A 26,912-nucleotide genomic window follows, 5' to 3' on the forward strand; every position below is an offset into this window, starting at 1 on the left:
CTTAAATAACGTTAATTTGTCTCAAAAATTAACTAAAACTTATTGGTTTATCCAAAAATTACTGCACCCCATGAGTAAGGGGATAAATAAGGCTCTAAAGTGACTTAAATCAGAAAAAATATCAGTTTACACAAAAATACCTTCTTCACCTCGTGGCACCTACCTGCCCCCAGGGTACTTCGGAATGATTAGCCAACACTCCGGACCAGAGAACCACTGCCCTGGAGCAACCGGAGTTACTGCTTGCTGCTTCTCTGTCAGAAGGAAGTGCGCATCTGAGCGCGCGAAAACAAGCCTCGCCCCTTATGGCCGATGTCGGAGTAGGCCCAAACACAACTGCATGGAGAAGCGGTTTACACACAAGCTAAGTGGAACACAAAAACACCCCAAACACATCCCAGCAAGTCATGCTGGTTATACAATAAAAACACCACAATCGTTTTACTGCCTTATCTTTTACTGCCTTTATGCCTCTCCCAGAGTGTCATATCATGCCCTTATGTCACTTAGAAAAAATAAAAACAAGGGACTCCAGTAACACCCCTCTGTATAACAGGTCTACTGCTTACCCCATTCCCTTACAAGGAAATAAATGCCAGCAAGCTCTGATATATCAAGTCTCTTCAGAAATAAAGGGCTTCACATACCTTAATGCTGCTTGTAGCATGAAACCGTTCTCCACACTGAAGATGTCCTTATGTTACCTTCAGAAGTCTTGTGGGAACCAACGTGGATCTTAGTTACAGCTGCTAAGATCATCAAGCTCAGGGCAGAAATCTTCTATAATCTCCTGAGGAAAATAGTACACACCGGTACCATTTAAAATAAAAAACTTCTTGATTGAAGAAAATAAAACTAACACCTCACTTTACCTCTTCCTAATATAACGCAGGCAAAGAGAATGACTGGGGTGGAGGGGAAGGGAGGAGCTATATATACAGCTCTACTGTGGTGCTCTTTGCCACTTCCTGTTATCAGGAGGATAATATCCCACAAGTAGGGATGAAATCCGTGGACTCGTCGTATCTTGTAGAAGAAAATAGTACGTTCTCTGGTGATGTTTGGATTCCATGAATGATCTGTTTGCCAAAAAAGTTAGTTCTAAACAATCAAATAAGATTGTCATGGTGACCAATGATAAACACGGAACACTCAAGAATTTAACATTGGAGGGCTATTTTCATACATTGTTGCGAATAGTGTTATTTTATGATGTAACCAAATATCAATCTCAATGTAAATTCATTTGTGATTTAAACAAAAATCAATCTCAATGTAAATTCATTAGAAAGGACACATTTAACAAAATAAAAAATGTTTGGTGCAGTTCAAACTCGATCGTCATGTTAATGATAAAGGGAATATGGCACTTCAGATGCATAAGAAATACATAGAAACTACTTCAAAGAGTAGTATAGACAAAAAATAATAAATAAAATATTATTAAAATATAGAAACTAGTGATAGCAATGTTAGAAAATTAATAATGTGATGTGTGAGTGTATTATTGCTATTGCTAAAAATGACCTGTGATCTATTTCTAGTGAAACAATATAGGTCCATAGTGGGACTATATTAGATATGAGTAAGGTCTTATGCCATAGACCTTAACATTGTGAATGTGTGTAATGGTGCACAAATAAAGTATACACTGATTGATATTAAGCGTGAGAGCAATTTTAAATGATTCAAATCTATTACTGTGTCTGTAACTAAAGGAGAAAAAACACAGAGGCGCCAACATGGCCTAATATCATCAGGCAAATAAATATATATATAAATGGGAGAGTAGGTACTCACAAAGGCAGCGCAACCAACGGTGCTATTGGAACAGACTGGAGCTTTGTAGTGGTCCAGCTCACTATGGAAGGCCTTCTGGGCACGAAGATAAGGGCTAGGTCCACGAAACCTCACAGGTGCCTATGATAGGTTGCAAAAAAAGAGCTACCATATCCTAGTACAGTCCAGTAAGGAGTAAAGGTGATATAAGGTCACACAATTAGTGCTGTACCTTCGGGTGCAGTGACAGCAGACTGGGACCTCTCAGTCGCCCAGTAGACCATTCTCTTGTTGAACAGGATCCTTACAAAAGCTCCACGAACCGGCGTGAAAGTATCCCAAACCACAGCAAGTGTATCAAAAAAAGTATATCTTTATTTAAAATCAAAGCAACGCATTTCTCAGCCTCACAGGGGCTGTTTCCTCTGGCTATTCAATGTAAAAGTGACAATACACTTGCTATTTAACAGAGCTGTCCTAATCAACCATTGGTTAATTGGTAATTATCCACAGCCATGAGTGAAGTGTAATTACTGCGGTCGCCATGGCAACTATTACAAACTCCCATTTATGTAAATAACAAATTGTTGTCATAAATCAAAGTTACCATGTCGACCCCACATCAGCAGAGATAATACCAAACAAATTATATATATATATATATATATATATATATATATATATATATATATATATATATACACATACATACACACACACATACCGCGTGCATATAGCATACACAAACACATATATATAATAACATATATACAATCATTGATGTAATACACCTAAAAAAACTGTAATATATACTCACTAAAAACAGTCAATCATATACATATCCAAAAACACAATTAATAAATCATCTTATACAAATGTAAAAAACATATTCATAAAATAAAAACGACAATCAAAATATGCTTCCCAAGAAGTTGGGCCCCATACGAACAAAGTCCCATTGGTATTGACACATTGACCCATCATAGAACAAATCAGCAAATTATATCTTAATATAAAATAACATTCAATATATTAACCTAAGCACTAGCTTGTTATTACATCAATTCGTATACCTATGCTATTCATTAATAAATGTCATCCTAAATAGAGATGAGATTAACTAATACTATTGGCAACACCTACCATATATATATATGTTACAAACTTTGGTCAAATATTGGGAACGATGACATCGCATTCGACATCAAAGTACTGCCCACAACAGGAGGTGTGTGTCGGTGGTAATCCAATCCGAGCCACCACTTGTGGCCAACGTGGTTAGAATGGTGACGTCATTGCCTCCAACTAAAGCCGCTAAACTTCAATATTTGACTAAATCATTCGTTGAAGTAACGATAAGAAATATACTCAAGGATTAGGGATGATTTTAGCATCGTGAGAACAAACTATGTACTAGAAATCTTAAGATCTAAGGGACTCGCTATGAACATGTTTAGCTGCATTGAGCACTCGAGCAGTGACTCCTATAGCAGGGGGTGTGTATAATATATGGCCCAATCATAGTGAGCCAACATAGAGGAAATGATCCAATTGGTTTGCTAATACAGATCTCCACCCCCAATTCATGATGAACTATGCTACATTAGAAAATACCGTATCTGACAACTGTCACTGTGTGTGATATGACCCGAAAATCATATCTTAGACAGAATACAATAATGAGTGTCAAAAATACTAAATGGTGACGTAATATAATGATCCCTAAGAGGGATCTCTTTAGACCCATCAAAATATGATAATTATAGTAAATATTGACGTACATTCAAATTACATTCCAGAATCCAGTCCTGGATACTGTGTGCTAGCTGACCCTAATATTAAACTAAGTTGTAATATTAATAAAAAGTAAGAAAATAAATATGTAAATATATGTGAACCTCTAAATATAAAATGTGTCAAAGCGTGGCTAGATGATAAGGATAAAATAAGTGAAAACTAACTTATATAATATATACCATACTGCAGTGTAAATTCTAAGGTGGTAGGGTGTAGACATATATAAATAATTATTAGATAAGTTGAACCTTATAATAGTTAGATATCCTACTAATGTATGTGATAAACTGTGAGATGCTATCCTAATGAGCTGGTGGTACAAATTACTATAAATACTACCTTTATCACAATGCGATATATTTTGTGAATAATGGATAATCAAATTGTGATTCCTATACCGACCTACTAAACTATTGATAACATATATAAATCTTTTATGTGTTATATATTATAAATACATATTCAAACCCTAAATGTGTCTAAGGAGAATACAATATTGAAGAAATGTATGATATTAGTGGGACATGTGCTAGTGTACAAACACGCATATAATAATGAATGAATACACACATATGCATGCATACATGCGTGTGTGGAGAAAGAAAAAATTCTATGTGCCCAAATGTACAAGTGTGAAGTGATAAAATTTTATTATATTAAGCCCGATTCAAAAGAAGGCAGCCATGTCCAGGTTCTCATTGAGCCCATCTGGCTGGAGTGTTTTAAGTTTAGTGATCCAAAAGGATTCTCTTCTCCTTAAAGTTTATAGGCGTTGTTATTTGTTCTAGGGATAGACTCAATGGGCCCCATGATATATTAGACAGTGTATAGAGACACTATGGGCCTTGGACTTGTTTTTAATATTAGACGCGTGCTCCCCCCATCTTTTCTTGACCTTGCGAGAAGTGCAGCCAATATATTGGGCCCCACAATAACAGTTTAATAGATATATAACAAAGGAGGATTCACAGGTCATGAAACTTTTTATATCAAAAATCTCTCCAGTGGTATGGGAAGTGAAAGTAGATACCCTATGATCTATAGAGCTACACATAACGCAACGTCTTCTGCAGCACTTGGAGATTTTATGTCTCAAAGGCATAATTGTTGATCCTATAGTATGTAGTGGATTTCTATTCAAAAGTTTATCCCTAACCACTTTGCTGGGAGCCAATGTCATCTTTAAAGTAGGTGCTCTTCTATAGACTACTTTAGGTTTATGGCCTATAATATTCTTAAAGGACCAGTCAACACATTAGATTTGCATAATCAACAAATGCAAGATAACAAGACAATGCAATAGCACTTAGTCTGAACTTCAAATGCGTAGTAGATTTTTTTATAACAAATTTCAAAGTTATGTATATTTCCACTCCCCTTGTACCATGTGATAGCAATCAGCCAATCACAAATGCATATACGTATAGTCTGTGAATTCTTGCACATGCTCAGTAGCATCTGGTGACTCAAAAAGTGTAAATATAAAAGAATGTGCACATTTTTTTTAATGGAAGTAAATTGGAAAGTTGTTTAAAATTACATGCTGTATCTGAATCATGAAAATTTAATTTAACCTGAGTGTCCCTTTAAGTGTAGGATCATTGGTCAAAATGTGTCTGTAACTATACAGTGTTCAAGGATGCGATTAACATGGTAAGATACTTAATGTTAAAATCGCGAAAAGTGTAAATTAAAAAGGATTACTCATAAGTCTGAATCTCCATTGGGATATCTGTGGCTAAATGGAAAGGGCCCATTTAACTAGATCAAAATAAGTCGATATAAGGGGGTATGAATATAAGTAGGGTTCATGAGAGAGAGAAAGGATGTGTATGATAACCACGGGAAAGACATTGGATCCGCTGTCGAGAAGCATTTAAAAAAACAGCAGAATCGATAACCTTCTTGTGACCTAAGGGAAATAGATACTGGAATCTATAAATCCAATAGGTCTCCCGTTGATGTAGTCTTGTGTATCTATTACATCATGTGGATATAGGAATATTTTCAATCAGAGTTATAGTAAAATAATATTGCCCTTTATTGTGCGTTAGTGTATGATGTCTTACAACAATGTGTTTCATAGAACATTTTTTGATATTACGGAGATGCTCACTCCATCTAGTGCGCACCTTTCTACAGGTGCGCTCTAGGTATTGGAGGCCACAGCTACAAGTTAACATACAGTATAAATCACAAAACTAGCGTTGCAATGATATACGTCTTACTTGCTGTCTCCTCCCCAGTGGTATGGGATTTTATTATATTTTTTCCATGTGTTATATATTTGCACATAGTGCATCTTTTGTGTCCACATTTGAATGTTCCAATATTCTTAACTATAAACATTTTTTGGTGAGTATGCAATTTCTTCCTAACCTTAAAAGATGTTCTTTTGGGCACAACCACTTTGCTCGGTGACAGATTTTGTTTGAGCGTTAGTGCTCTCTTATAAACACCACTCTTGGGTTCTTGTCCAAACTTGTTATTAAATAGGGGTCTTTTAACCCTTTCCTGCCGGGGTTAAAGTGTCTACATCGGAAAAACTGTTCTGATGTAAACAATTTGAAATCTTGCGATCGTGCATGTGATCATGAGATTTCAATGATGGGATTGCGTCAGGGGGGCGTCCCTATGATGCTAGGCACGCCCCCCAGTCCGCGATCCCAACAGGGAAGCGCCAGTGGCTTCAGGAAAACATTGCATTCCTTTCATCTGCGCTAAAGCCCAGAAAAATTCGGACGTAATACAACACTGTAACGGCATTAAAGGGTTAATAAGATGGGCCAACGTTTTTTTTAAACATTTTTAATCCTATTATGTTCAGAGTTATAATAGATTACAGGTCATTTTTAGCGATAGCAATAATACACTCGCAGATCACATTATTAATTTTCGAACATTGCTATCACTAGTTTCTATATTTTAATAATATTTTATTTATTTTTTGTTTATACTACTCTTTGAAGTAGTTTCTATATATTTCTTATGCATCTGAAGTGCCATATTCCCTGGATCATTAGCATGATCGAGTTTGAACTGCACCAAACGTTTTTTCTTTAATGTTTTTTTTCTCTTATGTGTCCTTTCTAATGAATTTACATTGAGATTGATATTTGGTTAAATCACAAATTAATTTACATTGAGACTGATATTTGGTTACATCATAAAATAACACTATTCGCAACAATGTATGAAAATAGCCTTCCGATGTTAAATTCTTGGGTGTTCCATGTATATCATGGGTCACCATGACAATCTTATTTGATTGGAACATGTGACTATATGATGCACCAAATCTGGAAGTAAACAATCATTGCGGCAACAAAAATACAGAATTCGGTAACAGGTGTAAAAACTAACAATTGTCGTGAATGCATTTATTGATTCTTTATACTCACACTTAGTTTATTTCTAATAATAGATCACATGATTGCCCTCAAACTAACTTTTTTGGTAAACAGATCATTCATAAAATTCAAACATCACCAGAGAACGTAGTACTTTTGCTAGGATATCACAACCAATTATAATATATCGCTGATGTAATCATGTTTTGATACGTAGGATTTGTTTGAGCGACAATGTGCTTACGTAATAAGTCTCTAATAAGAGACATATGTTTCAAACATCCAATGTTAAATCGGATTGGTCCCCGTTGTATTTAAAAAGGGACCCCAACAACTGTGCTATATCTGCCTGATGAAACGTCCATTTGATAAAGGCAGAGAAACACGTTGCATTAAAGAAGGATTATGTTTGCCCCGCTACACTTTATAATTTTTTTATTAAAAGCGTTTTTCAACACAAGTTTTTATCTGGCGGAGTGTTTATATACAGCATGATATGTTTTGATCAATTGGTCAATCCATAAAGCGTTCCTGTTTGCTGGGAGTACGTGAGCTGATACACCTTTAATCTATCAGCCTGTCTCCACAAGCACACAAGGGTGGTTCTACCAAATGTGAGTACCCACTTTTACCGTTTGCTCTGACCCTTGATGGTAACAACAACTGATATGCACATGAGGCGTCCCTCTATTTCTTTGTTACTGTAGACTGTGTACCACCTGGAGCGTGAAGAGGAGAGCAGCCAACCCCTTATCTGAAGACTCTGACTTATCCTTGATCAATTGGACTTTTAACATTATCATTCTTTTATGTTTGGTTCAAGTTGTTATTTTATTATTATTACATGATTTGTATTGTCTTCTAATCCGGCTTCCTCCAATTGTTGCGTGCCCCCATTGGCGCCCAGCTCGTGGGGTACACAATGACTGAAGGAAGCCGGATTCGTCATCCATATGCAAAATACAGAATAAGATGCGGGCGAAGGATCGCTGTTCTGTTTACAGTAACAAAAAGGTAAGTACTGTATTAAAAAAAAAAAAAAAGTGTCATTGTAAAGTTTAATGAATTAAAGTGCCCCTGTATTTTTTTTTAGATACCGGTCTTTAATTAGTTGAACATTACAATCACTATCAGTGCCGGAAAATTCCACATCTAAGAGATAACGAAACACAATTTCAAATCAAAATCCATTAGTCCTTTTGTCCTACACTATTTTACTATTTCCAGAAAATGTGTAGCAGATGATTATGAAGTTATGCTTTTTAGCATATTTAATGATGAGCGGACTAGTCACTAGACGCGCAAAATGCTGTATTCCCATATTTGTAAAGCAAAGTTATATTTTTCCACCTCTGATTACCATGCTCCTTAGGAACTGTATGCAAAATGCACATCTGTTTACTGAGTTAATTTCAAGTTAACTCACCTCCCCATATTCTTGTAAGAACTTCTCTTTACTTCTGTGAACTGTGTCAATTACTTTTGTCAAAATTTGAGGCAGTCTGTCCCTAGTTGTGATATATGCAAAGGATCTATAAGGGGAGAAAAAAAAGTCAGAAAAAGAAGAATTCTAAGAACAAAGCTCTCTTCTCATTCTGCAGTTCCATCATTTCAAAACATCAACAGCACAGTTTACCTTTCTTAAAATATTACAAAACTATTATGCAGGGTTTTTTTCCTTTGCAAGGTAATCAGAGTCAAAGGCACCAGAAAATACACCAGGAATGCAAGGAGAGAAATAATAGTGCAATGAGTTATTTACATGTTTTCAGTTAGCTATCTCACTCTAACTTCATTGCTCCAGAGGAAAGCTGTGAACAGACTAAAACATGTTGAGCACTACAGTAAATTTTTTACCTGCAAAACAAAACTGATTTTATGAACATTTATACTAAATTTTGTGAGCACTGACTTAATATTTTTTTTTTTTTTACAAGTCCTACAAGTTTCTCTGGAGTTGCAGAGTGAAGCTATCTCTTGGTTTTTAGTGATGGGCTTTCATTCAATTTGAATCAAGTGAGTGCATACGGAGGATCCCTACCTTCTCCTTTGTAGTTGTATAACTCTATTGTGGACCTTTACATCTGCTCCCTGACGACTGTATAATGTGGGACAAGTCTAAAGTTGCATTCTGAGAGCTGGGATAGTGGCTGTTTATATAATTACTCAGCCTTTCAGTCCTTCTCTAGGAATGGTGTTTGCTACTCGGTCTGTCTCTATGCCGTTCTTTCTAAAAAGACACCATTGCCTGAAATGTTTTCCACTACCCAAATGTACATTCTCATCAATTACACATTCTCGCAGCCAATAATAACATAGCGGCAAACACGAACAACTGGAGTGATGCAACTGCTCTTGTGATTGGCTAACTAGATGAGTTCAGCTTGCTGCCAGTAGTGCAATGCTGTTCCTTTAGCAAAGGATAACAAGTGAATGAAGCAAATTTGATAATAGAAGCAAATTGTACAGTTGTTTAAAATTGTTTGTTCTATCAAAATCATGAAAGGAAATTTTGGGGTTTCCTATCCCTTTAAATATTAATAGGAAGAATTAAATAAACATTTTTTTTTTTTTTACAAGTTAAAGGGATACTGAATCCAATTTTTTCTTTAATGTAAAGCTTAGGAGCCAGCCTATTTTTGGTTCAGAACCTGGGTTACGCTTGCTTATTGGTTGGCTGAATGTAGTCACCAATAAGCAAGCGCTATCCAGGGTGCTGAACCTAAAATGGGCAGGCTCCTAAGCTTTACATTCCTGCTTTTTAAATAAAGATAGCAAGAGAACGAAGATAAATTGATAATAGGTGTAAATTAGAAAGTTGCTTAAAATTACATGTTCTATCTGAATCAATAAAGAAAACATTTGGATTTAGTATCGCTTTAAACCCTTACGGCTAGATTTGGAGTTTTGTCGGTAACGACCCGAAAAACTAACGCCGGCTTTTTTCTGGCCGCACCATAAAAATAACTCTGGTATTGAGAGTCCACATAAAGGCTGCGTTAGGCTCCAAAAAAGGAGCGTAGAGCATTTTTAACGCAGCTTCAACTCTCGATACCAGAGTTGCTTACGCAAGCGGCCAGCCTAAAAAACGTGCTCGTGCACGATTCTCCCATAGGAAACAATGGGGCTGTTTGAGCTGAAAAAAAACCTAACACCTGCAAAAAAGCCGCGTTCAGCTCCTAACGCAGCCCCATTGTTTGCTATGCGGTAACACTTCCTACGTCTGCACCTAACACCCTAACATGTACCCCGAGTCTAAAAACCCCTAACCTTACACTTATTAACCCCTAATCTGCCGCTCCGTAAACCGCCGCTACTTACATTATCCCTATGTACCCCTAATCTGCTGCCCCCTATATTATATTTATTAACCCCTAATCTGCCCCCCACAACGTCGCCTCAACCTGCCTACACTTATTAACCCCTAATCCGCCTCACTAACCCTATAATAAATAGTATTAACCCCTAATCTGCCCTCCCTAACATCGCCGACACCTAACTTCAATTATTAACCCCTAATCTGCCGACCGGAGCTCACCGCTACTCTAATAAATGTATTAACCCCTAAAGCTAAGTCTAACCCTAACCCTAACACCCCCCTAAGTTAAATATAATTTACATCTAACGAAATTAATTATCTCTTATTAAATAAATTATTCCTATTTAAAGCTAAATACTTACCTGTAAAATAAATCCTAATATAGCTACAATATAAATTATATTTATATTATAGCTATTTTAGGATTAATATTTATTTTACAGGTAACTTTGTATTTATTTTAACCATGTACAATAGCTATTAAATAGTTAAGAACTATTTAATAGCTAAAATAGTTAAAATAATTACAAAATTACCTGTAAAATAAATCCTAACCTAAGTTACAATTAAACCTAACACTACACTATCAATAAATTAAATAAACTACCTACAATTACCTACAATTAACCTAACACTACACTATCAATAAATTAATTAAATACAATTCCTACAAATAAATACAATTAAATAAACTAGCTAAAGTACAAAAAATAAAAAAGAACTAAGTTACAAAAAATAAGAAAATATTTACAAACATAAGAAAAATATTACAACAATTTTAAACTAATTACACCTACTCTATGCCCCCTAATAAAATAACAAAGCACCCCAAAATAAAAAAATGCCCTACCCTATTCTAAATTACTAAAGTTCAAAGCTCTTTTACCTTACCAGCCCTGAACAGGGCCCTTTGCGGGGCATGCCCCAAAGAATTCAGCTCTTTTGCCTGTAAAAAAAAAACATACAATACCCCCCCCCCCCCCAACATTACAACCCACCACCCACATACCCCTAATCTAACCCAAACCCCCTTAAATAAACCTAACATTAAGCCCCTGAAGATCTTCCTACCTTATCTTCACCCTGCCAGGTTCACCGATCCGTCCTGAAGAGCTCCTCCGATGTCCTGATCCAAGCCCAAGCGGGGGGCTGAAGAGGTCCATGATCCGGCTGAAGTCTTCATCCAAGCGGGAGCTGAAGAGGTCCATGATCCGGATGAAGTCTTCATCCAAGCGGGAGCTGAAGAGGTCCATGATCCGGATGAAGTCTTCTATCAACGGCATCTTCAATCTTCTTTCTTCCGGATCCATCTTGCAGACCTCCGACGCGGAACATCCTCTTCTCCCGACGCCTACTAGCCGAATGACGGTTCCTTTAAGGGACGTCATCCAAGATGGCGTCCCTCGAATTCCGATAGGCTGATAGGATTCTATCAGCCAATCGGAATTAAGGTAGGAATATTCTGATTGGCTGATGGAATCAGCCAATCAGAATCAAGTTCAATCCGATTGGCTGATCCAATCAGCCAATCAGATTGAGCTCGCATTCTATTGGCTGTTCCGATCAGCCAATAGAATGCAAGCTCAATCTGATTGGATCAGCCAATCGGATTGAACTTGATTCTGATTGGCTGATTCCATCAGCCAATCAGAATATTCCTACCTTAATTCCGATTGGCTGATAGAATCCTATCAGCCAATCGGAATTCGAGGGACGCCATCTTGGATGACGTCCCTTAAAGGAACCGTCATTCGGCTAGTAGGCGTCGGGAGAAGAGGATGTTCCGCGTCGGAGGTCTGCAAGATGGATCCGGAAGAAAGAAGATTGAAGATGCCGTTGATAGAAGACTTCATCCGGATCATGGACCTCTTCAGCTCCCGCTTGGATGAAGACTTCATCCGGATCATGGACCTCTTCAGCCCCCCGCTTGGGCTTGGATCAGGACATCGGAGGAGCTCTTCAGGACCAATCGGTGAACCTGGCAGGGTGAAGATAAGGTAGGAAGATCTTCAGGGGCTTAGTGTTAGGTTTATTTAAGGGGGTTTGGGTTAGATTAGGGGTATGTGGGTGGTGGGTTGTAATGTTGGGGGGGGGTATTGTATGGGGGTTTTTTTTACAGGCAAAAGAGCTGAATTCTTTGGGGCATGCCCCGCAAAGGGCCCTGTTCAGGGCTGGTAAGGTAAAAGAGCTTTGAACTTTAGTAATTTAGAATAGGGTAGGGCATTTTTTTATTTTGGGGGGCTTTGTTATTTTATTAGGGGGCTTAGAGTAGGTGTAATTAGTTTAAAATTGTTGTAATATTTTTCTTATGTTTGTAAATATTTTTTTATTTTTTGTAACTTAGTTCTTTTTTATTTTTTGTACTTTAGCTAGTTTATTTAATTGTATTTATTTGTAGGAATTGTATTTAATTAATTTATTGATAGTGTAGTGTTAGGTTTAATTGTAACTTAGGTTAGGATTTATTTTACAGGTAATTTTGTAATTATTTTAACTATTTTAGCTATTAAATAGTTCTTAACTATTTAATAGCTATTGTACATGGTTAAAATAAATACAAAGTTACCTGTAAAATAAATATTAATCCTAAAATAGCTATAATATAATTATAATTTATATTGTAGCTATATTAGGATTTATTTTACAGGTAAGTATTTAGCTTTAAATAGGAATAATTTATTTAATAAGAGATAATTAATTTCGTTAGATGTAAATTATATTTAACTTAGGGGGGTGTTAGGGTTAGGGTTAGACTTAGCTTTAGGGGTTAATACATTTATTAGAATAGCGGTGAGCTCCGGTCGGCAGATTAGGGTTAATAAGTGTAGGCAGGTGGAGGCGACGTTGTGGGGGGCAGATTAGGGGTTAATAAATATAATATAGGGGTCGGCGGTGTTAGGGGCAGCAGATTAGGGGTACATAAGGATAACGTAGTTGGCGGTCGGCAGATTAGGGGTTAAAAAAATTTAATCGAGTGGCGGCGATGTGGGGGGACCTCGGTTTAGGGGTACATAGGTAGTTTATGGGTGTTAGTGTAGTTTAGAGTACAGTAGTTAAGAGCTTTATAAACCGGCGTTAGCCCAGAAAGCTCTTAACTACTGACTTTTTTCCTGCGGCTGGAGTTTTGTCGTTAGATGTCTAACGCTCACTTCAGAAACGACTCTAAATACCGGAGTTAGAAAGATCCCATTGAAAAGATAGGATACGCAATTGACGTAAGGGGATCTGCGGTATGGAAAAGTCGCGGCTGAAAAGTGAGTGTTAGACCCTATTTTGAGTGACTCCAAATACCGGCGGTAGCCTAAAACCAGCGTTAGGAGCCTCTAACGCTGGTTTTCACGGCTAACGCCAAACTCCAAATCTAGGTCTTAGTGACCACAGCACTTTTCCATTTTCTGTCCGTTTGGGACCAAGGCTATTTTTACATTTCTGCGGTGTTTGTGTTTAGCTGTAATTTTCCTCTTACTCATTTACTGTACCCACACATATTATATACCGTTTTTCTTGCCATTAAATGAACTTTCTAAAGATACCATTATTTTCATCATATCTTATAATTTACTATAAAAAAATAAGATATGATAAAAAAATGGAAAAAAAACAAACACACTTTTTCTAACTTTGACCTCCAAAATCTGTTACACATCTACATACAACCATGCTAAATAGTTTCTAAATTTTGTCCTGAGTTTAGAAATACCCAATGTTTACATGTTCTTTGCTTTTCTTGCAAGTTACAGGGCCATAAATACAAGTAGCACTTTGCTATTTCCAAACCATTTTTTTTTTCAAAATAAGCGACAGTTACATTGTAACACTGAAATCTGTCAGAGTTTCCTGAATAACCCTTCACATGTACATTTTTTTTAGTCGACAACCCAAAATATTAATCTAGGCCCATTTTGGTATATTTCATGCCACCATTTCACCACCAAATGCGATCAAATAAAAAATATTGTTCACTTTTTCACAAACTTTAGGTTTCTCACTGAAATTATTTACAAACAACTTATGCAATTATGGTACAAATGGTTGTAAATGCTTCCCTGGGATCCCCTTTGTTTAGAAATAGCAGACATTTATGGCTTTGGTATTACTTTTTGGTAATTAGAAGGCCGCTAAACGCCGCTGCGCACCACACGTGTATAATGCCCAGCAGTGAAGGGGTTAATTAGGAAGCTTGTATGGTTAATTTTAGCTTTAGTGTAGAAGATAATCCAAAAGTATTGATCTAGGCCCATTTTGGTATATTTCATGCCACCATTTCACAACCAAATGCAATCAAATAAAAAAATTGTTTACTTTTACACAATTTTAGGCTTCTCACTGAAATTATTTACAAACAGCTTGTGCAATCATGGCACACATGGTTGTAAATGCTTTTCTGGGATCCCCTTTGTTCAAAAATAGCAGACAAATATGGCTTTGGCATTACTTTTTGGTAATTAGAAGGCCACTAAATGCCAGTACCCATTTTGTGCATAATTAATTGCCCAGTTTTTTTTAAAACCCAATTTTCTGTATTGTAGCTGCCCCCACTCCCCCTCCCCCTCCCAGATGACTTTATAAAAACTGATTCCCTCTGTCTGCCTCTCAATCTCCCTCCCTCTCTCCGGACTCAATGGAGCGTGTGCACGCCCTGCAAGCTCCCGATCATTGCACGCTCTGCAGGGACAGGATCCAGAAGTCCCTCCATCGATGGGCCACCCACCCGCCTCCCAGCAGCAGCTCCCACCTACCAACGATCGGCACCATTGATGGCCGATACAGAGAGGGCCACAGAGTGGCCCTCTCTGCATCGGATGCTTAAAAAAGGGAATTGCAGGATGCCTCAATATCGAGGCATCACTGCAATACCCTGAGAGCTGACAATTTTTGCAGGACGTACCTGGTACGTCCACGGTCGTTAAGGTGTTAAAGGGACACTAAACGCAATTTTTTTCTTTAATGATTCAGACAGAACATGCAATTTTAAGCAACTTTCTAATTTACTCCTATTATCAATTTTTCTTCGTTCTCCTGCTATCTTTATTTAAAAAGCAGGAATGTAAAGCTTAAGAGCCGTACCATTTTTGGTTGAGAACCTGGGTTATGCTTGCTTATTGGTTTGCGAATTGGTTTGCTATCCATGGTGTTGGACCTAAAATTGGCCGGCTACTAAGCTTTAAATTCCTGCTTTTTAAATAAAGATAGCAAGAGAACGAATAACGATTGATAGGAGTAAATTAGAAAGTTGCTTAAAATTGCATGTTCTATCTGAATCATTAAAGAAAAAAATTGGGTATAGTGTCCCTTTAAGTAAAAAGTCTAGCCTTTCTTTTACTCAGACTACTTAAAACAAGACTTGATACATGATCTTCAAAATGCAGGAGGTAGTCAAACTATCACACCTGCTATAGAACTTAAGTTTTTGTTTTTTTTAAATGTGCACAGAGTATACAAGCAATTAAAGGGACATAAACTCTACATTTCTTAACAACTTTTCAATATACTTCTATTATCAAATTTCCTTAGTTTGTTATGGTATCCTTTATTGAAAAGCAGGAAGGTAAGATCAGGAGTGTGCATGTGTCTGCAGTACTATATGGCAGCAGTTTTGCAAGACTGTTATACATTAGCAAGAGCACTAGATGGCAGCACTTTGCAATGTAGTGCTCCAGACATGTACATGCTACCTATCTAGATATCTCTTCAACAAAGGATAACACAAGAATGAAGCAAATTTTATAATAGGAGTAAATAGGATTTTTTTTAAGTTGTATGTTCTGTCAGAAAGATGAAAGAGAAACCTCTTTTCTTCCCTAGTAATCTATAGTGATATTTTTCCCCCCATATTATTATTATTTTTCACTAGTCCCAGAGATTGCAGTAGACAAGTTTGGCTTTTTCCTATGTTTACCATAAAGCAGTCTAGTAACTTTCTCCACTCGCACTATGAAAATGAGATATTTCCAGGTCCTACATTTTAAACAAATACTTAGAATGTAAAAAGCCAAAAGCAAACTTTTGAACAAAACCTTTCATTTTAAATGAAAAACAAGGGCATATTATAGTTTTATACGTAAAATGATGGCTGAAATGCCTTGAAGGGACATACAACTCAGATCCAGATAGAGCATGGAATTGTAAAGAACTTTATAATTTACTTTTGTTATTAAATAAGCTTCATTCTCTTGATATCCTTTGTTGTAAGAGCAGCAGTGCACTACGGGTGAGCCAATGACAAGAGGCTTATATGTACAGCCACCAAAAAACAGCTAGCTCCCAATAGTGCACTGTTGTTCCAGAGCCTACCTAGGTATGATTTTCAACAAGAGAATGATGCAAATTAGATAATAGAAGTCAACTGGAAGGTTGCTTAAATAAGCTCTGTCTGAATCATTAAAGTTTGATTTTGATTTTACAGTCCCTTTAAGTCCCCATAAAATGTTTAATGCTGCACAATGAAACAAAACAAAGGCAGTGTACTTTCATTATTAATCCTGTCTGCTTTTCCAGTAAATATAAAAAAAATCCAATGCTACACAGAGAGTAGGGTTCAAAATTGAGATCCTCCTACATGCTGCACAGTGACTGCTTGATATGTGCATTTATATCTGTTCTTAAATGGCCATAAGAAAAGCACAAAAATAAACACAGCTTTTTAATGAGCAAGTCCATGGACTGCAAAATAATGCAAAGTAAGCTATTTAACTTCATTTTGAACACAGAGGCAAATAAAAAAAATTTACATTTATGTCCCATTAAGAAGAGACTCAACGTCTCTTCTCAAGTGCTCATAACAAAGGACACAGAAGGAGCAGTGTTTACAACAATATACATACATACAAGTCTCAGGATACATGATCACTCCTAAGCCTATACTATCATAGAACAGAGCTAAGTTTCAACAAAGCTCAACATGGAAACAGGTCAATTTGATAACAGAGTTTGTTGTTTGTTTTTTACAGTACATTCTACCTGGTTTATGAAATTTAATTTTGAGTTTCATGAATCTTTCAAATCTGCAGGATTTCAGATAGAAAGGTCAAAATTGTAATGTACACAGGCACATTTCAATGTTAAATTCAAGCATTTTTGTACGATACTTCCATTAGCAAAAATGCTTCTAGTAAAAAGTTATCACTGGTTTTCAGCAGCATATGTACATATGCAGTGAGGGCTATGGAACCAGTATTCAAGCTCAGAGAGCTGGCAGTGGTGTATAGTGTGTCTGTGAATACTTAATCTGTGCAATACAAGCCCCTACTAACTCTCTTAAAAGGTGCGGCAAAGGCCCACACAGCATATGTGTGTATGCTGCTGAAAAACAGGTTTAACTTTTACTATAAACATTATTGCTAATGGAAGTATATTGCAAACCTGCTTCTATTTGTTTGTTTTGTTTCATTTTATTAAGACAATTACAATACACATGAGATTCAAGTATACATCATTATAAAGATGAATAATAAACATAATACAATATTTAACCAGAGATATTATGGCAATTCTTACAATCTTATCAAGCTTGATACGACATAGCAATCCCAATTATTCCTCCTAATCCAGATTGTCGCAAAATAGTTAAATAAGTCTTGTCCAAGTATATTGTATTGCTGGGTAGGTTCTAGAGTGTTCAAGAAGACTTTCCATTTACCCTAAAAATACACAATTTTCCTTTCTGTATTTTGATAAAGGTCACTTCTCTGTATTATTAAAGGGACACTGAACCCAAATTTTTTCTTTTGTGATTCAGATAGAGCATGCAATTTTAAGTAACTTTCTAATTTACTCCTATTATCAAATTTTCTTTATTCTCTTGGTATCTTTATTTGAAATGCAAGAATGTAAGTTTAGATGCTGGCCCATTTTTTGTGAACAACCTAGGTTGTCCTTGCTGATTGGTGGATAAATTCATCCACCAATCAAAAACTGCTGTCTGGAGTTCTGAACAAAGAAAAAAGCTTAGATGCATTATTTTTCAAATCAAGATAGCAAGAAAACGAAGAAACATTGCTAATAGGAGTAAATTAGAAAGTTGCTTAAAATTGCATGCTCTATCTGAATCACAAAAGAAAAAATTTGGGTTCAGTGTCCCTTTAATTGATGTATCATGTCATATTTTAGCTGTTTAATAGAGGGAGCTTTATTCCTAATCCACAATTTAAAGATCTTCTTCCTGGCTAGCATTATCAAGGTAATGATTAGGTTATCCCGATTCCTCCCAAAGTCTAGCTCATCAAAGAATACTACATTTAGGCTATTTAAGTCAAATAACTCTCTTAAAAAGGACAGGAAACCCCAACATTTTTTTTCATGAATTAGATCGAACAAACAATTTTAAACAACTTTCCAATTTACTTCTATTATCAAATTTGCTTCATTCTCTTGTTATCCTTTACTGAAGGAACAGCATTGCACTACTGACAGCTAGCTGAACACATCTAGTTGGCCAATCACAAGAGACAAATGTGTGCAGGCACAATCAGCAGCAGCTCCCACTAGTGTAGGATATGTGTGTATTCTTTTTCAACAAGGGATACCACGGGAACAAAGCATATTTGAAAATAGAAGTGAGTTTAAAAGTGTCTTGAAATGACATGCTCTATCTGTATCATGCAAGTTTAAAGGGACAGTATACACCAATTTTCATATAACTGCATGTAATAGACACTACTATAAAGAATAATATGCACAGATACTGAACTAAACATCCAGTAAAAAAAAACCTTTAAAAACTTACTTAGAAGCTTCAAGTTTAGCTCTGTTTAAAAGGTTACTGGAACACCCACTGCAAGTGGGAAATATCAGACCCTCCCCCGCATATGAAAAGACCCTTAACACAAACAGAAGCAAGCTGGAGTAGGTATACGTCGGTATTCTCCTAAAACTTTGGGGCTTGGTTAGGAGTCTGGAAATCAGAGCAATGTTATTTAAAAATAAGCAAAACTATCCATTTAAAAAAAACAACAACTTTATGGGCTATATAAATAGATCAACTACAGTTTTAACTTTTGCTAGAAACATTTTTGCTAATGGAAGTATATTGCAAACCTGTTTCTAGATAAAATTGAAATGCACCCATGTACATTTCAATTTTGAACTTTCTATCCCTTTAAGTAATTTTATAAACTTTTAGAAAGGCAGACACCATGGGCCTTATGATCATCTCTGCTCTGGAGAAATTATCTAAGAAGTCTCACCAGCAATGCAAGGTCCCTCAAAGAATTTTAGAAGGGCAAATTTTAGCTTGAAACCTGCTTATCTAGCCATGCAGGTTTCTAGATGTAAAGAAGGGAATCACACACATTACAAAACAATCCTCAAAAAAAGCCACCAAAGATTTTAAGCAATTTCTCTCCATGCCGGCGCGTTTTCGATCATCGGACCCCACATAATATACCTGATCCCCAAAATGCTTTCCCTAGAACCTACTTTATCGGCACACCACACGGCTAAAATTAAAGTCAATATTAAAGGGATAATAAACCCAAATTATTTATACACGATTAAATAATGTAAAAGAAAAACGCACCCTTCAAATCTGGCAGACAGTGAGCAGGGAGGTTCCATCTTGTTGATTCACTAGGAGTGATGATAAATTCTGCAAGATACAGATAAAATCACAATGATGTAAAATGTTTTTTTATTAAATATATGTGTGCATTGAGCAATAATTAATAAAAGACCATTTGTACATTTAAATTAATCATTTGCAGTATTCTTGTTCATGTTTGGACAAATGTTATTGTTTTATCTCACACTATCACTTTGTTGCCAAATATTAACTGTGTTGAAACAGCATTTAAAGGACTATTTTTTGGATTCAAAATAGTTTGCCATGTTTGAGGTTGATGTTTTTTAGTCAGTACTTATTTACAGTAAATTTACAAAACAAAGTGCTTTCAATTTAAAGTAGCAAACAAGCATTTCTTGCCCTATAAGAGTATATATATATATATATATATATATATATGTGTGTGTATGTGTGTGTGTGTTTGAACTGGAACTACTTTCAATTGATAAAGAGCTAACTGAATCTTGTTATAAAAGTTACATGTAGGGTTGTAAATACTTAGTGCATAATAAAATAACAAATATGTTCTCCAGAAATCAGCAGAGCTGCAAGTCTATAAAGAGACCCAAACAGATGGAAAGACCAGTAATCTTTGTAACATTCAGCAACAAGCATCACTCAATAAATATACTGATGCCCACCAAGTGACAATAACCAGCAGCAAGTCTGAGTATTTAAAGGGATATGAAACCTTTTTTTTGTTTTTTTTGTCCTTTCGTGATTCAGATACTGTGTACATTTTTTATAAAATATTCCTTTTTTTATATTCATTCATTGCTGAAGAGCATTCCTAGGCAGTGTACACGTCTGATTTACTATATGGTAGCGTTGTGCAAAAAGGCTTTTAATATTTTGAACACTAGATGGCAGCAGTGTATAAATGTTAAAAGCACTGCAGCCATATAGCAGTCCAGACAATGTACACGCTCCTCAACCTACCTACAAATGCTTTTCAACAAAAAATGCTAGCAAATACTAAAAGCTTTGTAAAATAATGCACTCTATCTGAAATCATGAAAGCAAAAAAAATGTCGAAATCACCCAAATCCTTCCTGTACTGTTAAACCAGCAAAAAGGAACAGGAAATTCAGAGTATTTAGAAAGAGGAACTTATCAAAAGCCATAATTAAAACAAAAATTTAAAAGGACACTATGTAAATATGTGTGTGTGTGTAACTATGAGTATATATATATATATATATATATATATATATATATATATATATGTGTGCGTGTATGAGTCTGTATGTGTGTGTATATATATATATATATATATATATATATATATAATTTATATGTGTGTGTCTGTGCATACGAGTGTGTAAATATATGAGTGTGTATGTGTGTATGTATGTGTATATATATATATATATATATATATATATATATATATATATATATATATATATATATATATGTGTGTGTATGTGTTTGTGTGTGTATATATATATATATATATATATATATATAAAATCAATGTAAATATTTGCATAGGAAATTAGTACATCTAGGCAAGTATCCCCGTGTGTATTGTGTATGTATATATAGGCTTACCAGAAGTCCCACTTTTACTGGGATTGTCCCGGTTTGGAGGCGCTGTCCCAGTGTCCCACCCAGTTGTTCATTCTGTCCCAGTAGGGTTGCCACCTCCAGGTTTCAAATCATGAATATTATCAAATATGACTGGACTGTGGCTCTCCAGCATAGTTGGATGCTGGTGCTTTATTACATACAGCCCTGCTTAGCTTAACGTTCGTGTCCTTCAAAGTTTACATTTAGTAATACAGGCTGAGTGAACAGCATAGGGTTTTTTAATTTTTGTAGTACTACTTGGTTTATTTTTCTAAGAATTTAACACCCCCGACCCCTGGTGACATTGCCGGTAATACACCTTTAGGGGAATCATGTGAGTATGACTAGGAAGTACAGACAGGCAGGATTTTTGGCCTGGATCTTGCTTTACTGCATGCAGGATAGCATTTTGGCTATAATCGTCCTGCATTATGGTATAGAGTAGCCTCTTAAACAGCTTTAGCAGGTACTTACGTGTTTCTTTTTTACTTTTATTCAGTGTTGTATTTATGCCTTATCAGTATTTGGCTCTGTTCCTTAATTAGACACATAAAACACATATTACACTGCAGATATTAAATTGTGAAATTGATAATTATGAAAGTGATAATTATGCTTATGTTTGGCATTATTTAGCATCTGAGATTTAGATTAATGATTTATTTGCCATGACAAAGTAATGGTGCCTTTTTCACAAGGGGTAGTGTTATGGTCTATTTAAACTGTGTGATTCACTTGTTTGACTGAGGAAGGGTAGAGTATCCACGAAACATTACACACATAAAAGCTACTACTTTAAAAGGACCGGTAATTGCCACGCCCCCTTGACCACGCTCCTGACCACACCCCCACTGGCACCGCACCAGGTGGTCCCAGTTTCACCTCTAAAAATTATGGTAAGCCTATGTATATATATATATATATATATATATATGTGTGTGTGTGTGTGTGTTAAAAAAAAATCAATTTAGCCAGTCATCATTATTTGAACTAGTTCTGTAATGTAGATGTATAAGCCTGTACAAGTGACCAACAACCAGATGAAAAATGTGCGAATAATAAAGTATATAAAAGCAATAACTAAAGGATAGCAAGCGACGTATATATTAATCGCACCTACTTACTATGAACAGGAGGATAGCAAGATGAGCCCAGCTCCAACACAAACGTAGCCACATATTCATGATTCGCACATTCAACACTACAGTGGGAATAATAAATTAGGTACGATAAAGCCATCCAAATACTTGAGTAATTCAGCTAGTAAATGAGCATGAGTATATATATTTCACATGCGGACTTTTTTTTTGGCTGGGGGGGAATCTTCTCTTTAGATAGGAATCTGCTGTTTTGAATAACAGATAGACATATTATGTGCGACAGGCGCATCTATAGAGAGTTACACTTGTAGGAGGCGGGGCCATGTTGTTGCCGTAAAGGGGCGTGGTCTCACCTATTCTTGACAAGTGACACTGGTAAGATGGGTTCATTTGTTTCTGAAGGTCGTATAGGTTCGAATATACAGTGACTAAACGCGATAACTGAACTATAATGCAGGACTGGTATGACAACTGCAGGAGAAACTTACCGTATTTCTTCATTCTGTGTGAACCATTTATTGTATACAAATATGAGTCACTGATTAACATGATACAAGGGTCAGGGGAATGTATTGCAATTTTGAAAAGTCAGAAAAAAAATTACTGCTGGTTTGATGCTAATGATTTATCTTTGTAATATGTATGGGTACTTTAAGGGTTGAAGTTTCCTTGTATTTTTTTTTAATTTTTTTTTTTTAAAATAAAAATGTATTCCGTTAAAGAGACAGTAAAGTCATAATTAGACATTCATGATTTAGACAGATAATACAATTTTAAACAACTTTCCAATTTACATCTATTCTTTAATTTGCTTCCTTCTCTTGTTATCCTTTGCTGAAAGGTTTAACTAGGAAAGCTCAGGAGCCACAAAGAACCTAGGTTCTAGCTGCTGATTGGTGGCTGCATATATATATATATATATATATCGATTGTCATTGGCTCACCCATGTGTTTGGTTAGAAACCAGTAGTGCATTGCTGCTTCTTCAACAAATGATGCCAAGAGAATTAAGCAAATTTGATAATATAAGTAAACTGGAAAGTTGTTTAAAATTGTATGTTCTATCTTAATCATGAAAGAAATATTTTGGGTTTTATGTCCCTTTAAATTTTGATTATAATAAAACTGAAAATTTTGGTGGACAAAAATAGATTTAAAGGGACAGTCAAGTCAAAATTAAACTTTCATGATTCAGATAGGGTGTGCAATTTTAAATAACTTTCCAATTTTCTTTAATCATCAAATCTGTTTTATTTTCTAGGTATTCTTTGTTGAAAGCTAAACCTAGGTAGGCTCATATGCTAATTTCTAAGCCCTTGGAGGCCGCCTATTATCTCAGTGCATTTTGAAATTTTTTCCACAGTTAGACAGTGCTAGTTCATGTGTGCCGTATAGATAACATTGTGCTCACTCGCGTGAAGTCAGCACTGATTGGCTAAAACGCAATTCTCTCTAAAGAATTGCGATAAGGGGGCAGTCAGCAGAGGCTTAGATACAAGGTAATTACAGAGGTAAAAACTATATCAATATAACAGTGTTGTTTATGAAAAACCGGGGAATGTGTAATAAAGGGATTAGCTATCTTTTTAAACAATAAATATCTTGGTGTAGACGGTCCCTTTTGATTTACAATCAGATATCTTTGTTTTGTGTTATATTATGTTTTTCTGTTATAAGATATATGTGGTTTGGAAAAATGCACGTCTTATTATCACAAATGTCCAGTGAATATAGTTTCTGATGTTTCTTTTTTTATATTTTTAGCTGTTCTGAAATGAAAGATGAGAGGACTACTTATGAAAATGTCTTGTTTGATGACCAAGATGGACCACATAGAATACATAATGAAACCTTTTTTCAGACCAAAAATAAAAATGAGGCTTAACCAAGAACCAGCAAATAAAAGGTTTGGTATTTGTTCTATGGCAACGCATTTATATCTAACAAACTCAAGAAAATGTATTTCAAACAAGAGCGTTCCAGATATGTATACTTCATTAAAGAATAAATATGGCCTTTACATTGGCACTCAAACCAGTATTAGTGTCATAAAAATGAGTACACCAAGTAGAATTTTGGGCAGTAATTCAAGTCGATTTTATTCAGTTACAACTTCAAAATCAGTAATACCGGCATCATTAATCAAGAGACCTCCAAAAGCACCACGGACCAAACAGCCATCGAGAACTAACCAGCCACTTCTGTTGGAGACTGCGGTAACAAAAGATTCATATACTTTACTTATATAAGTTAGGATACCAATAAACCAGTAATGCTTGTTACAGATGTTTTATATCCTGGTTTATACATTTTAAATGTGTTGCTTGATTTGCTAAGCATCGATTACAAATGTAATATCTAAATTAATGTATTTGAAGGGACATGAAACACTTTGGATTGTGGTATAAAATATTTCATTGTGCATAGTAAAATACATTTTTAATATATTTTTATTCTTTATTTTGCCCCATTTTCCTATAATTTGTTTTGTATATTAATAATGATTACTATTGATTAAAATAGTCACTGGATAAAAAGGGAGTGGCTAGAATTATTTAATATTAATTTAATTATTTCCCAGATTCTTTAATAGCAGGTTTTGGCCTAGACATTAAAGGGACACTGAACCTAATTTTTTTCTTTTGTGATTCAGATAGAGCATGCAATTTTAATCAACTTTCTAATTTACACCTATTATCAATTTTTCTTCGTTCTCTTGCTTTCTTTATTTGAAAAAGAAGGCATCTAAGCTATTTTTTTGTTCAGAACCATGGAAAGCACTTGTTTATTGGTGGCTGAATTTATCCACCAATCAGCAAGAATAACCCAGTTTGTTCACCAAAAATGGGCCGGCATCTAAACTTACATTCTTGCATTTCAAATAAAGATACCGAGAGAATGAAGACAATTTGATAATAGGAGTCAATTAGAAAGTTGCTTAAAATTGCAGGCTCTATCTGAATCACAAAAGAAAAAATATGGGTTCAGTGTCCCTTTAAGTATACAGCCACAGCACAAATAATATACAGCTAGGCAGTTTTTACAATTTTAATAATTCAGTAATAATCAAAATAATCAACTTACATAGCCAGTAACTTGTATCGCCATAGAAAATATAATGATCTCTAGTGATACCAATTATACTTTTCTTATAACATCTATGATATCTAAAATCAACATTCACATGCAATATAAAGGCAATTACTATCATTGAAAGGAAATTGGCATGATGAAAAAAATTGAATATGAAAATATATTAACAGTATTAAAGGGGTACTAAACCCACATTTTTTTTCTTTCATGATTCAGATAGAGCATGCAATTTTAAGCAACTTTCTAATTTACTCCTATTATCAAAATTTATTTGTTCTTGTGCTATCTTTATTTAAAAAAGCAGGAATGTAAGCATAGGAGCCGGCCCGTTTTTGGTTCAGCACCCTGGATAGTGCTTGCTGATTGGTGGCTACATGTAGCCACCAATCAGCAAGCGTTACCCAGGTGCTGAAACAAAAATGGGCTGGCTCCTAAGTGTACATTGCTTTTCAAATAAAGATAGCAAGAGAACAAAGACAAATGGATAATAGGAGTAAATTAGAATGTTGCTTAAAATTGCATGCTCTATCTGAATCATGCAAGACATCATTTGGGTTTATTATCCCTTTAATCTTTTACTAACTTGTTACAGATGTAACATTACAAATATCTTTACCATAAACCATATTAGGATCTAATATTATTAGGCCTCATAAACAACCAAAATAATATTTAAATTTGAATATCTAGCCAATCACCAGCAATTACAACTATATAACTAATGCTCTATATTTACCACATGACCACCTTTCAAAATAATAGAATAGAATAACTATATCCAGCCATACATATATTTCACAATTTGATATGCAACAAACCATAAAGGTTTTTATCACACCCACTGCTAATCAGTAATTTGGTAACTTACAAGAGTTCAGTGTAGTTTGAGGCAGCCATATGAATATCCTATTCTATGGGAATGAATTGTTTTCCCTTGAAGCGGTTCCTATTTCCTACTGATAGAAATAGAAACTCAAGCTTATTCTTTATCTAGGAGTGTAAAATAACCCACTATTCATCTGGCTGCCTCTCCCAATTACTGAACACTTTTCCAAATTTAAAATATAATAATTTTGGATAAAATGTATAGGATGAACTGTCTAGGCTATCAAATCTCCTTACACCTGGATTTCCTCTGGTGGTGAAAAGATGGATGGCACAGTGGGTGGATCCTTGACCTCTAGTGATATATTTAGCTCTCCTCACTTCTCTTTTTCTTCCTTTTTTCTTCCCTTCCCTTTTTGATCCATTGTCTTTTATTTAGGTTGTTCTCATTATCCTGGGATCTGCCTTAGGGGTTTATCTGGGGGCTGGCTTGTTCCTTATTGGCTCCCACAACTTAA

At 35.5% G+C, this 26,912-nt stretch overlaps 2 protein-coding genes across 3 annotated transcripts in view; one reads left to right on the plus strand and one right to left on the minus strand.

Annotated features, from left to right (window-relative positions):
• The window catches only part of LOC128664064 (damage-control phosphatase ARMT1), a 74,938-nt gene extending 52,385 nt beyond the window's left edge, over window positions 1-22,553 (minus strand). Inside the window, exons 1-3 of the mRNA XM_053718739.1 lie at window positions 22,501-22,553; window positions 19,763-19,831; window positions 8,353-8,458 (exon numbers count right to left, since the gene is read on the minus strand). Of these exons, the coding sequence (XP_053574714.1) occupies window positions 8,353-8,458; window positions 19,763-19,800 (144 nt within the window). The 5' untranslated portion in view covers window positions 19,801-19,831; window positions 22,501-22,553. The remainder of the gene's footprint in view (window positions 1-8,352; window positions 8,459-19,762; window positions 19,832-22,500) is intronic.
• A 238-nt stretch (window positions 22,554-22,791) lies between these two features.
• RMND1 (required for meiotic nuclear division 1 homolog) overlaps window positions 22,792-26,912 on the plus strand; it is a 40,273-nt gene continuing 36,152 nt past the window's right edge. The window contains exons 1-2 of one of the 2 annotated variants that reach the window (XM_053718740.1): window positions 22,792-22,851; window positions 24,241-24,692. In XM_053718740.1, coding sequence (XP_053574715.1) covers window positions 24,258-24,692 — 435 coding nt within the window. In that variant the 5' untranslated portion in view covers window positions 22,792-22,851; window positions 24,241-24,257. The other variant, XM_053718741.1, reaches the window with a different exon arrangement.

This window comes from Bombina bombina, chromosome 6 (assembly GCF_027579735.1).
Source record: "Bombina bombina isolate aBomBom1 chromosome 6, aBomBom1.pri, whole genome shotgun sequence".
NCBI classification, from domain to species: Eukaryota; Metazoa; Chordata; class Amphibia; order Anura; family Bombinatoridae; genus Bombina; species Bombina bombina.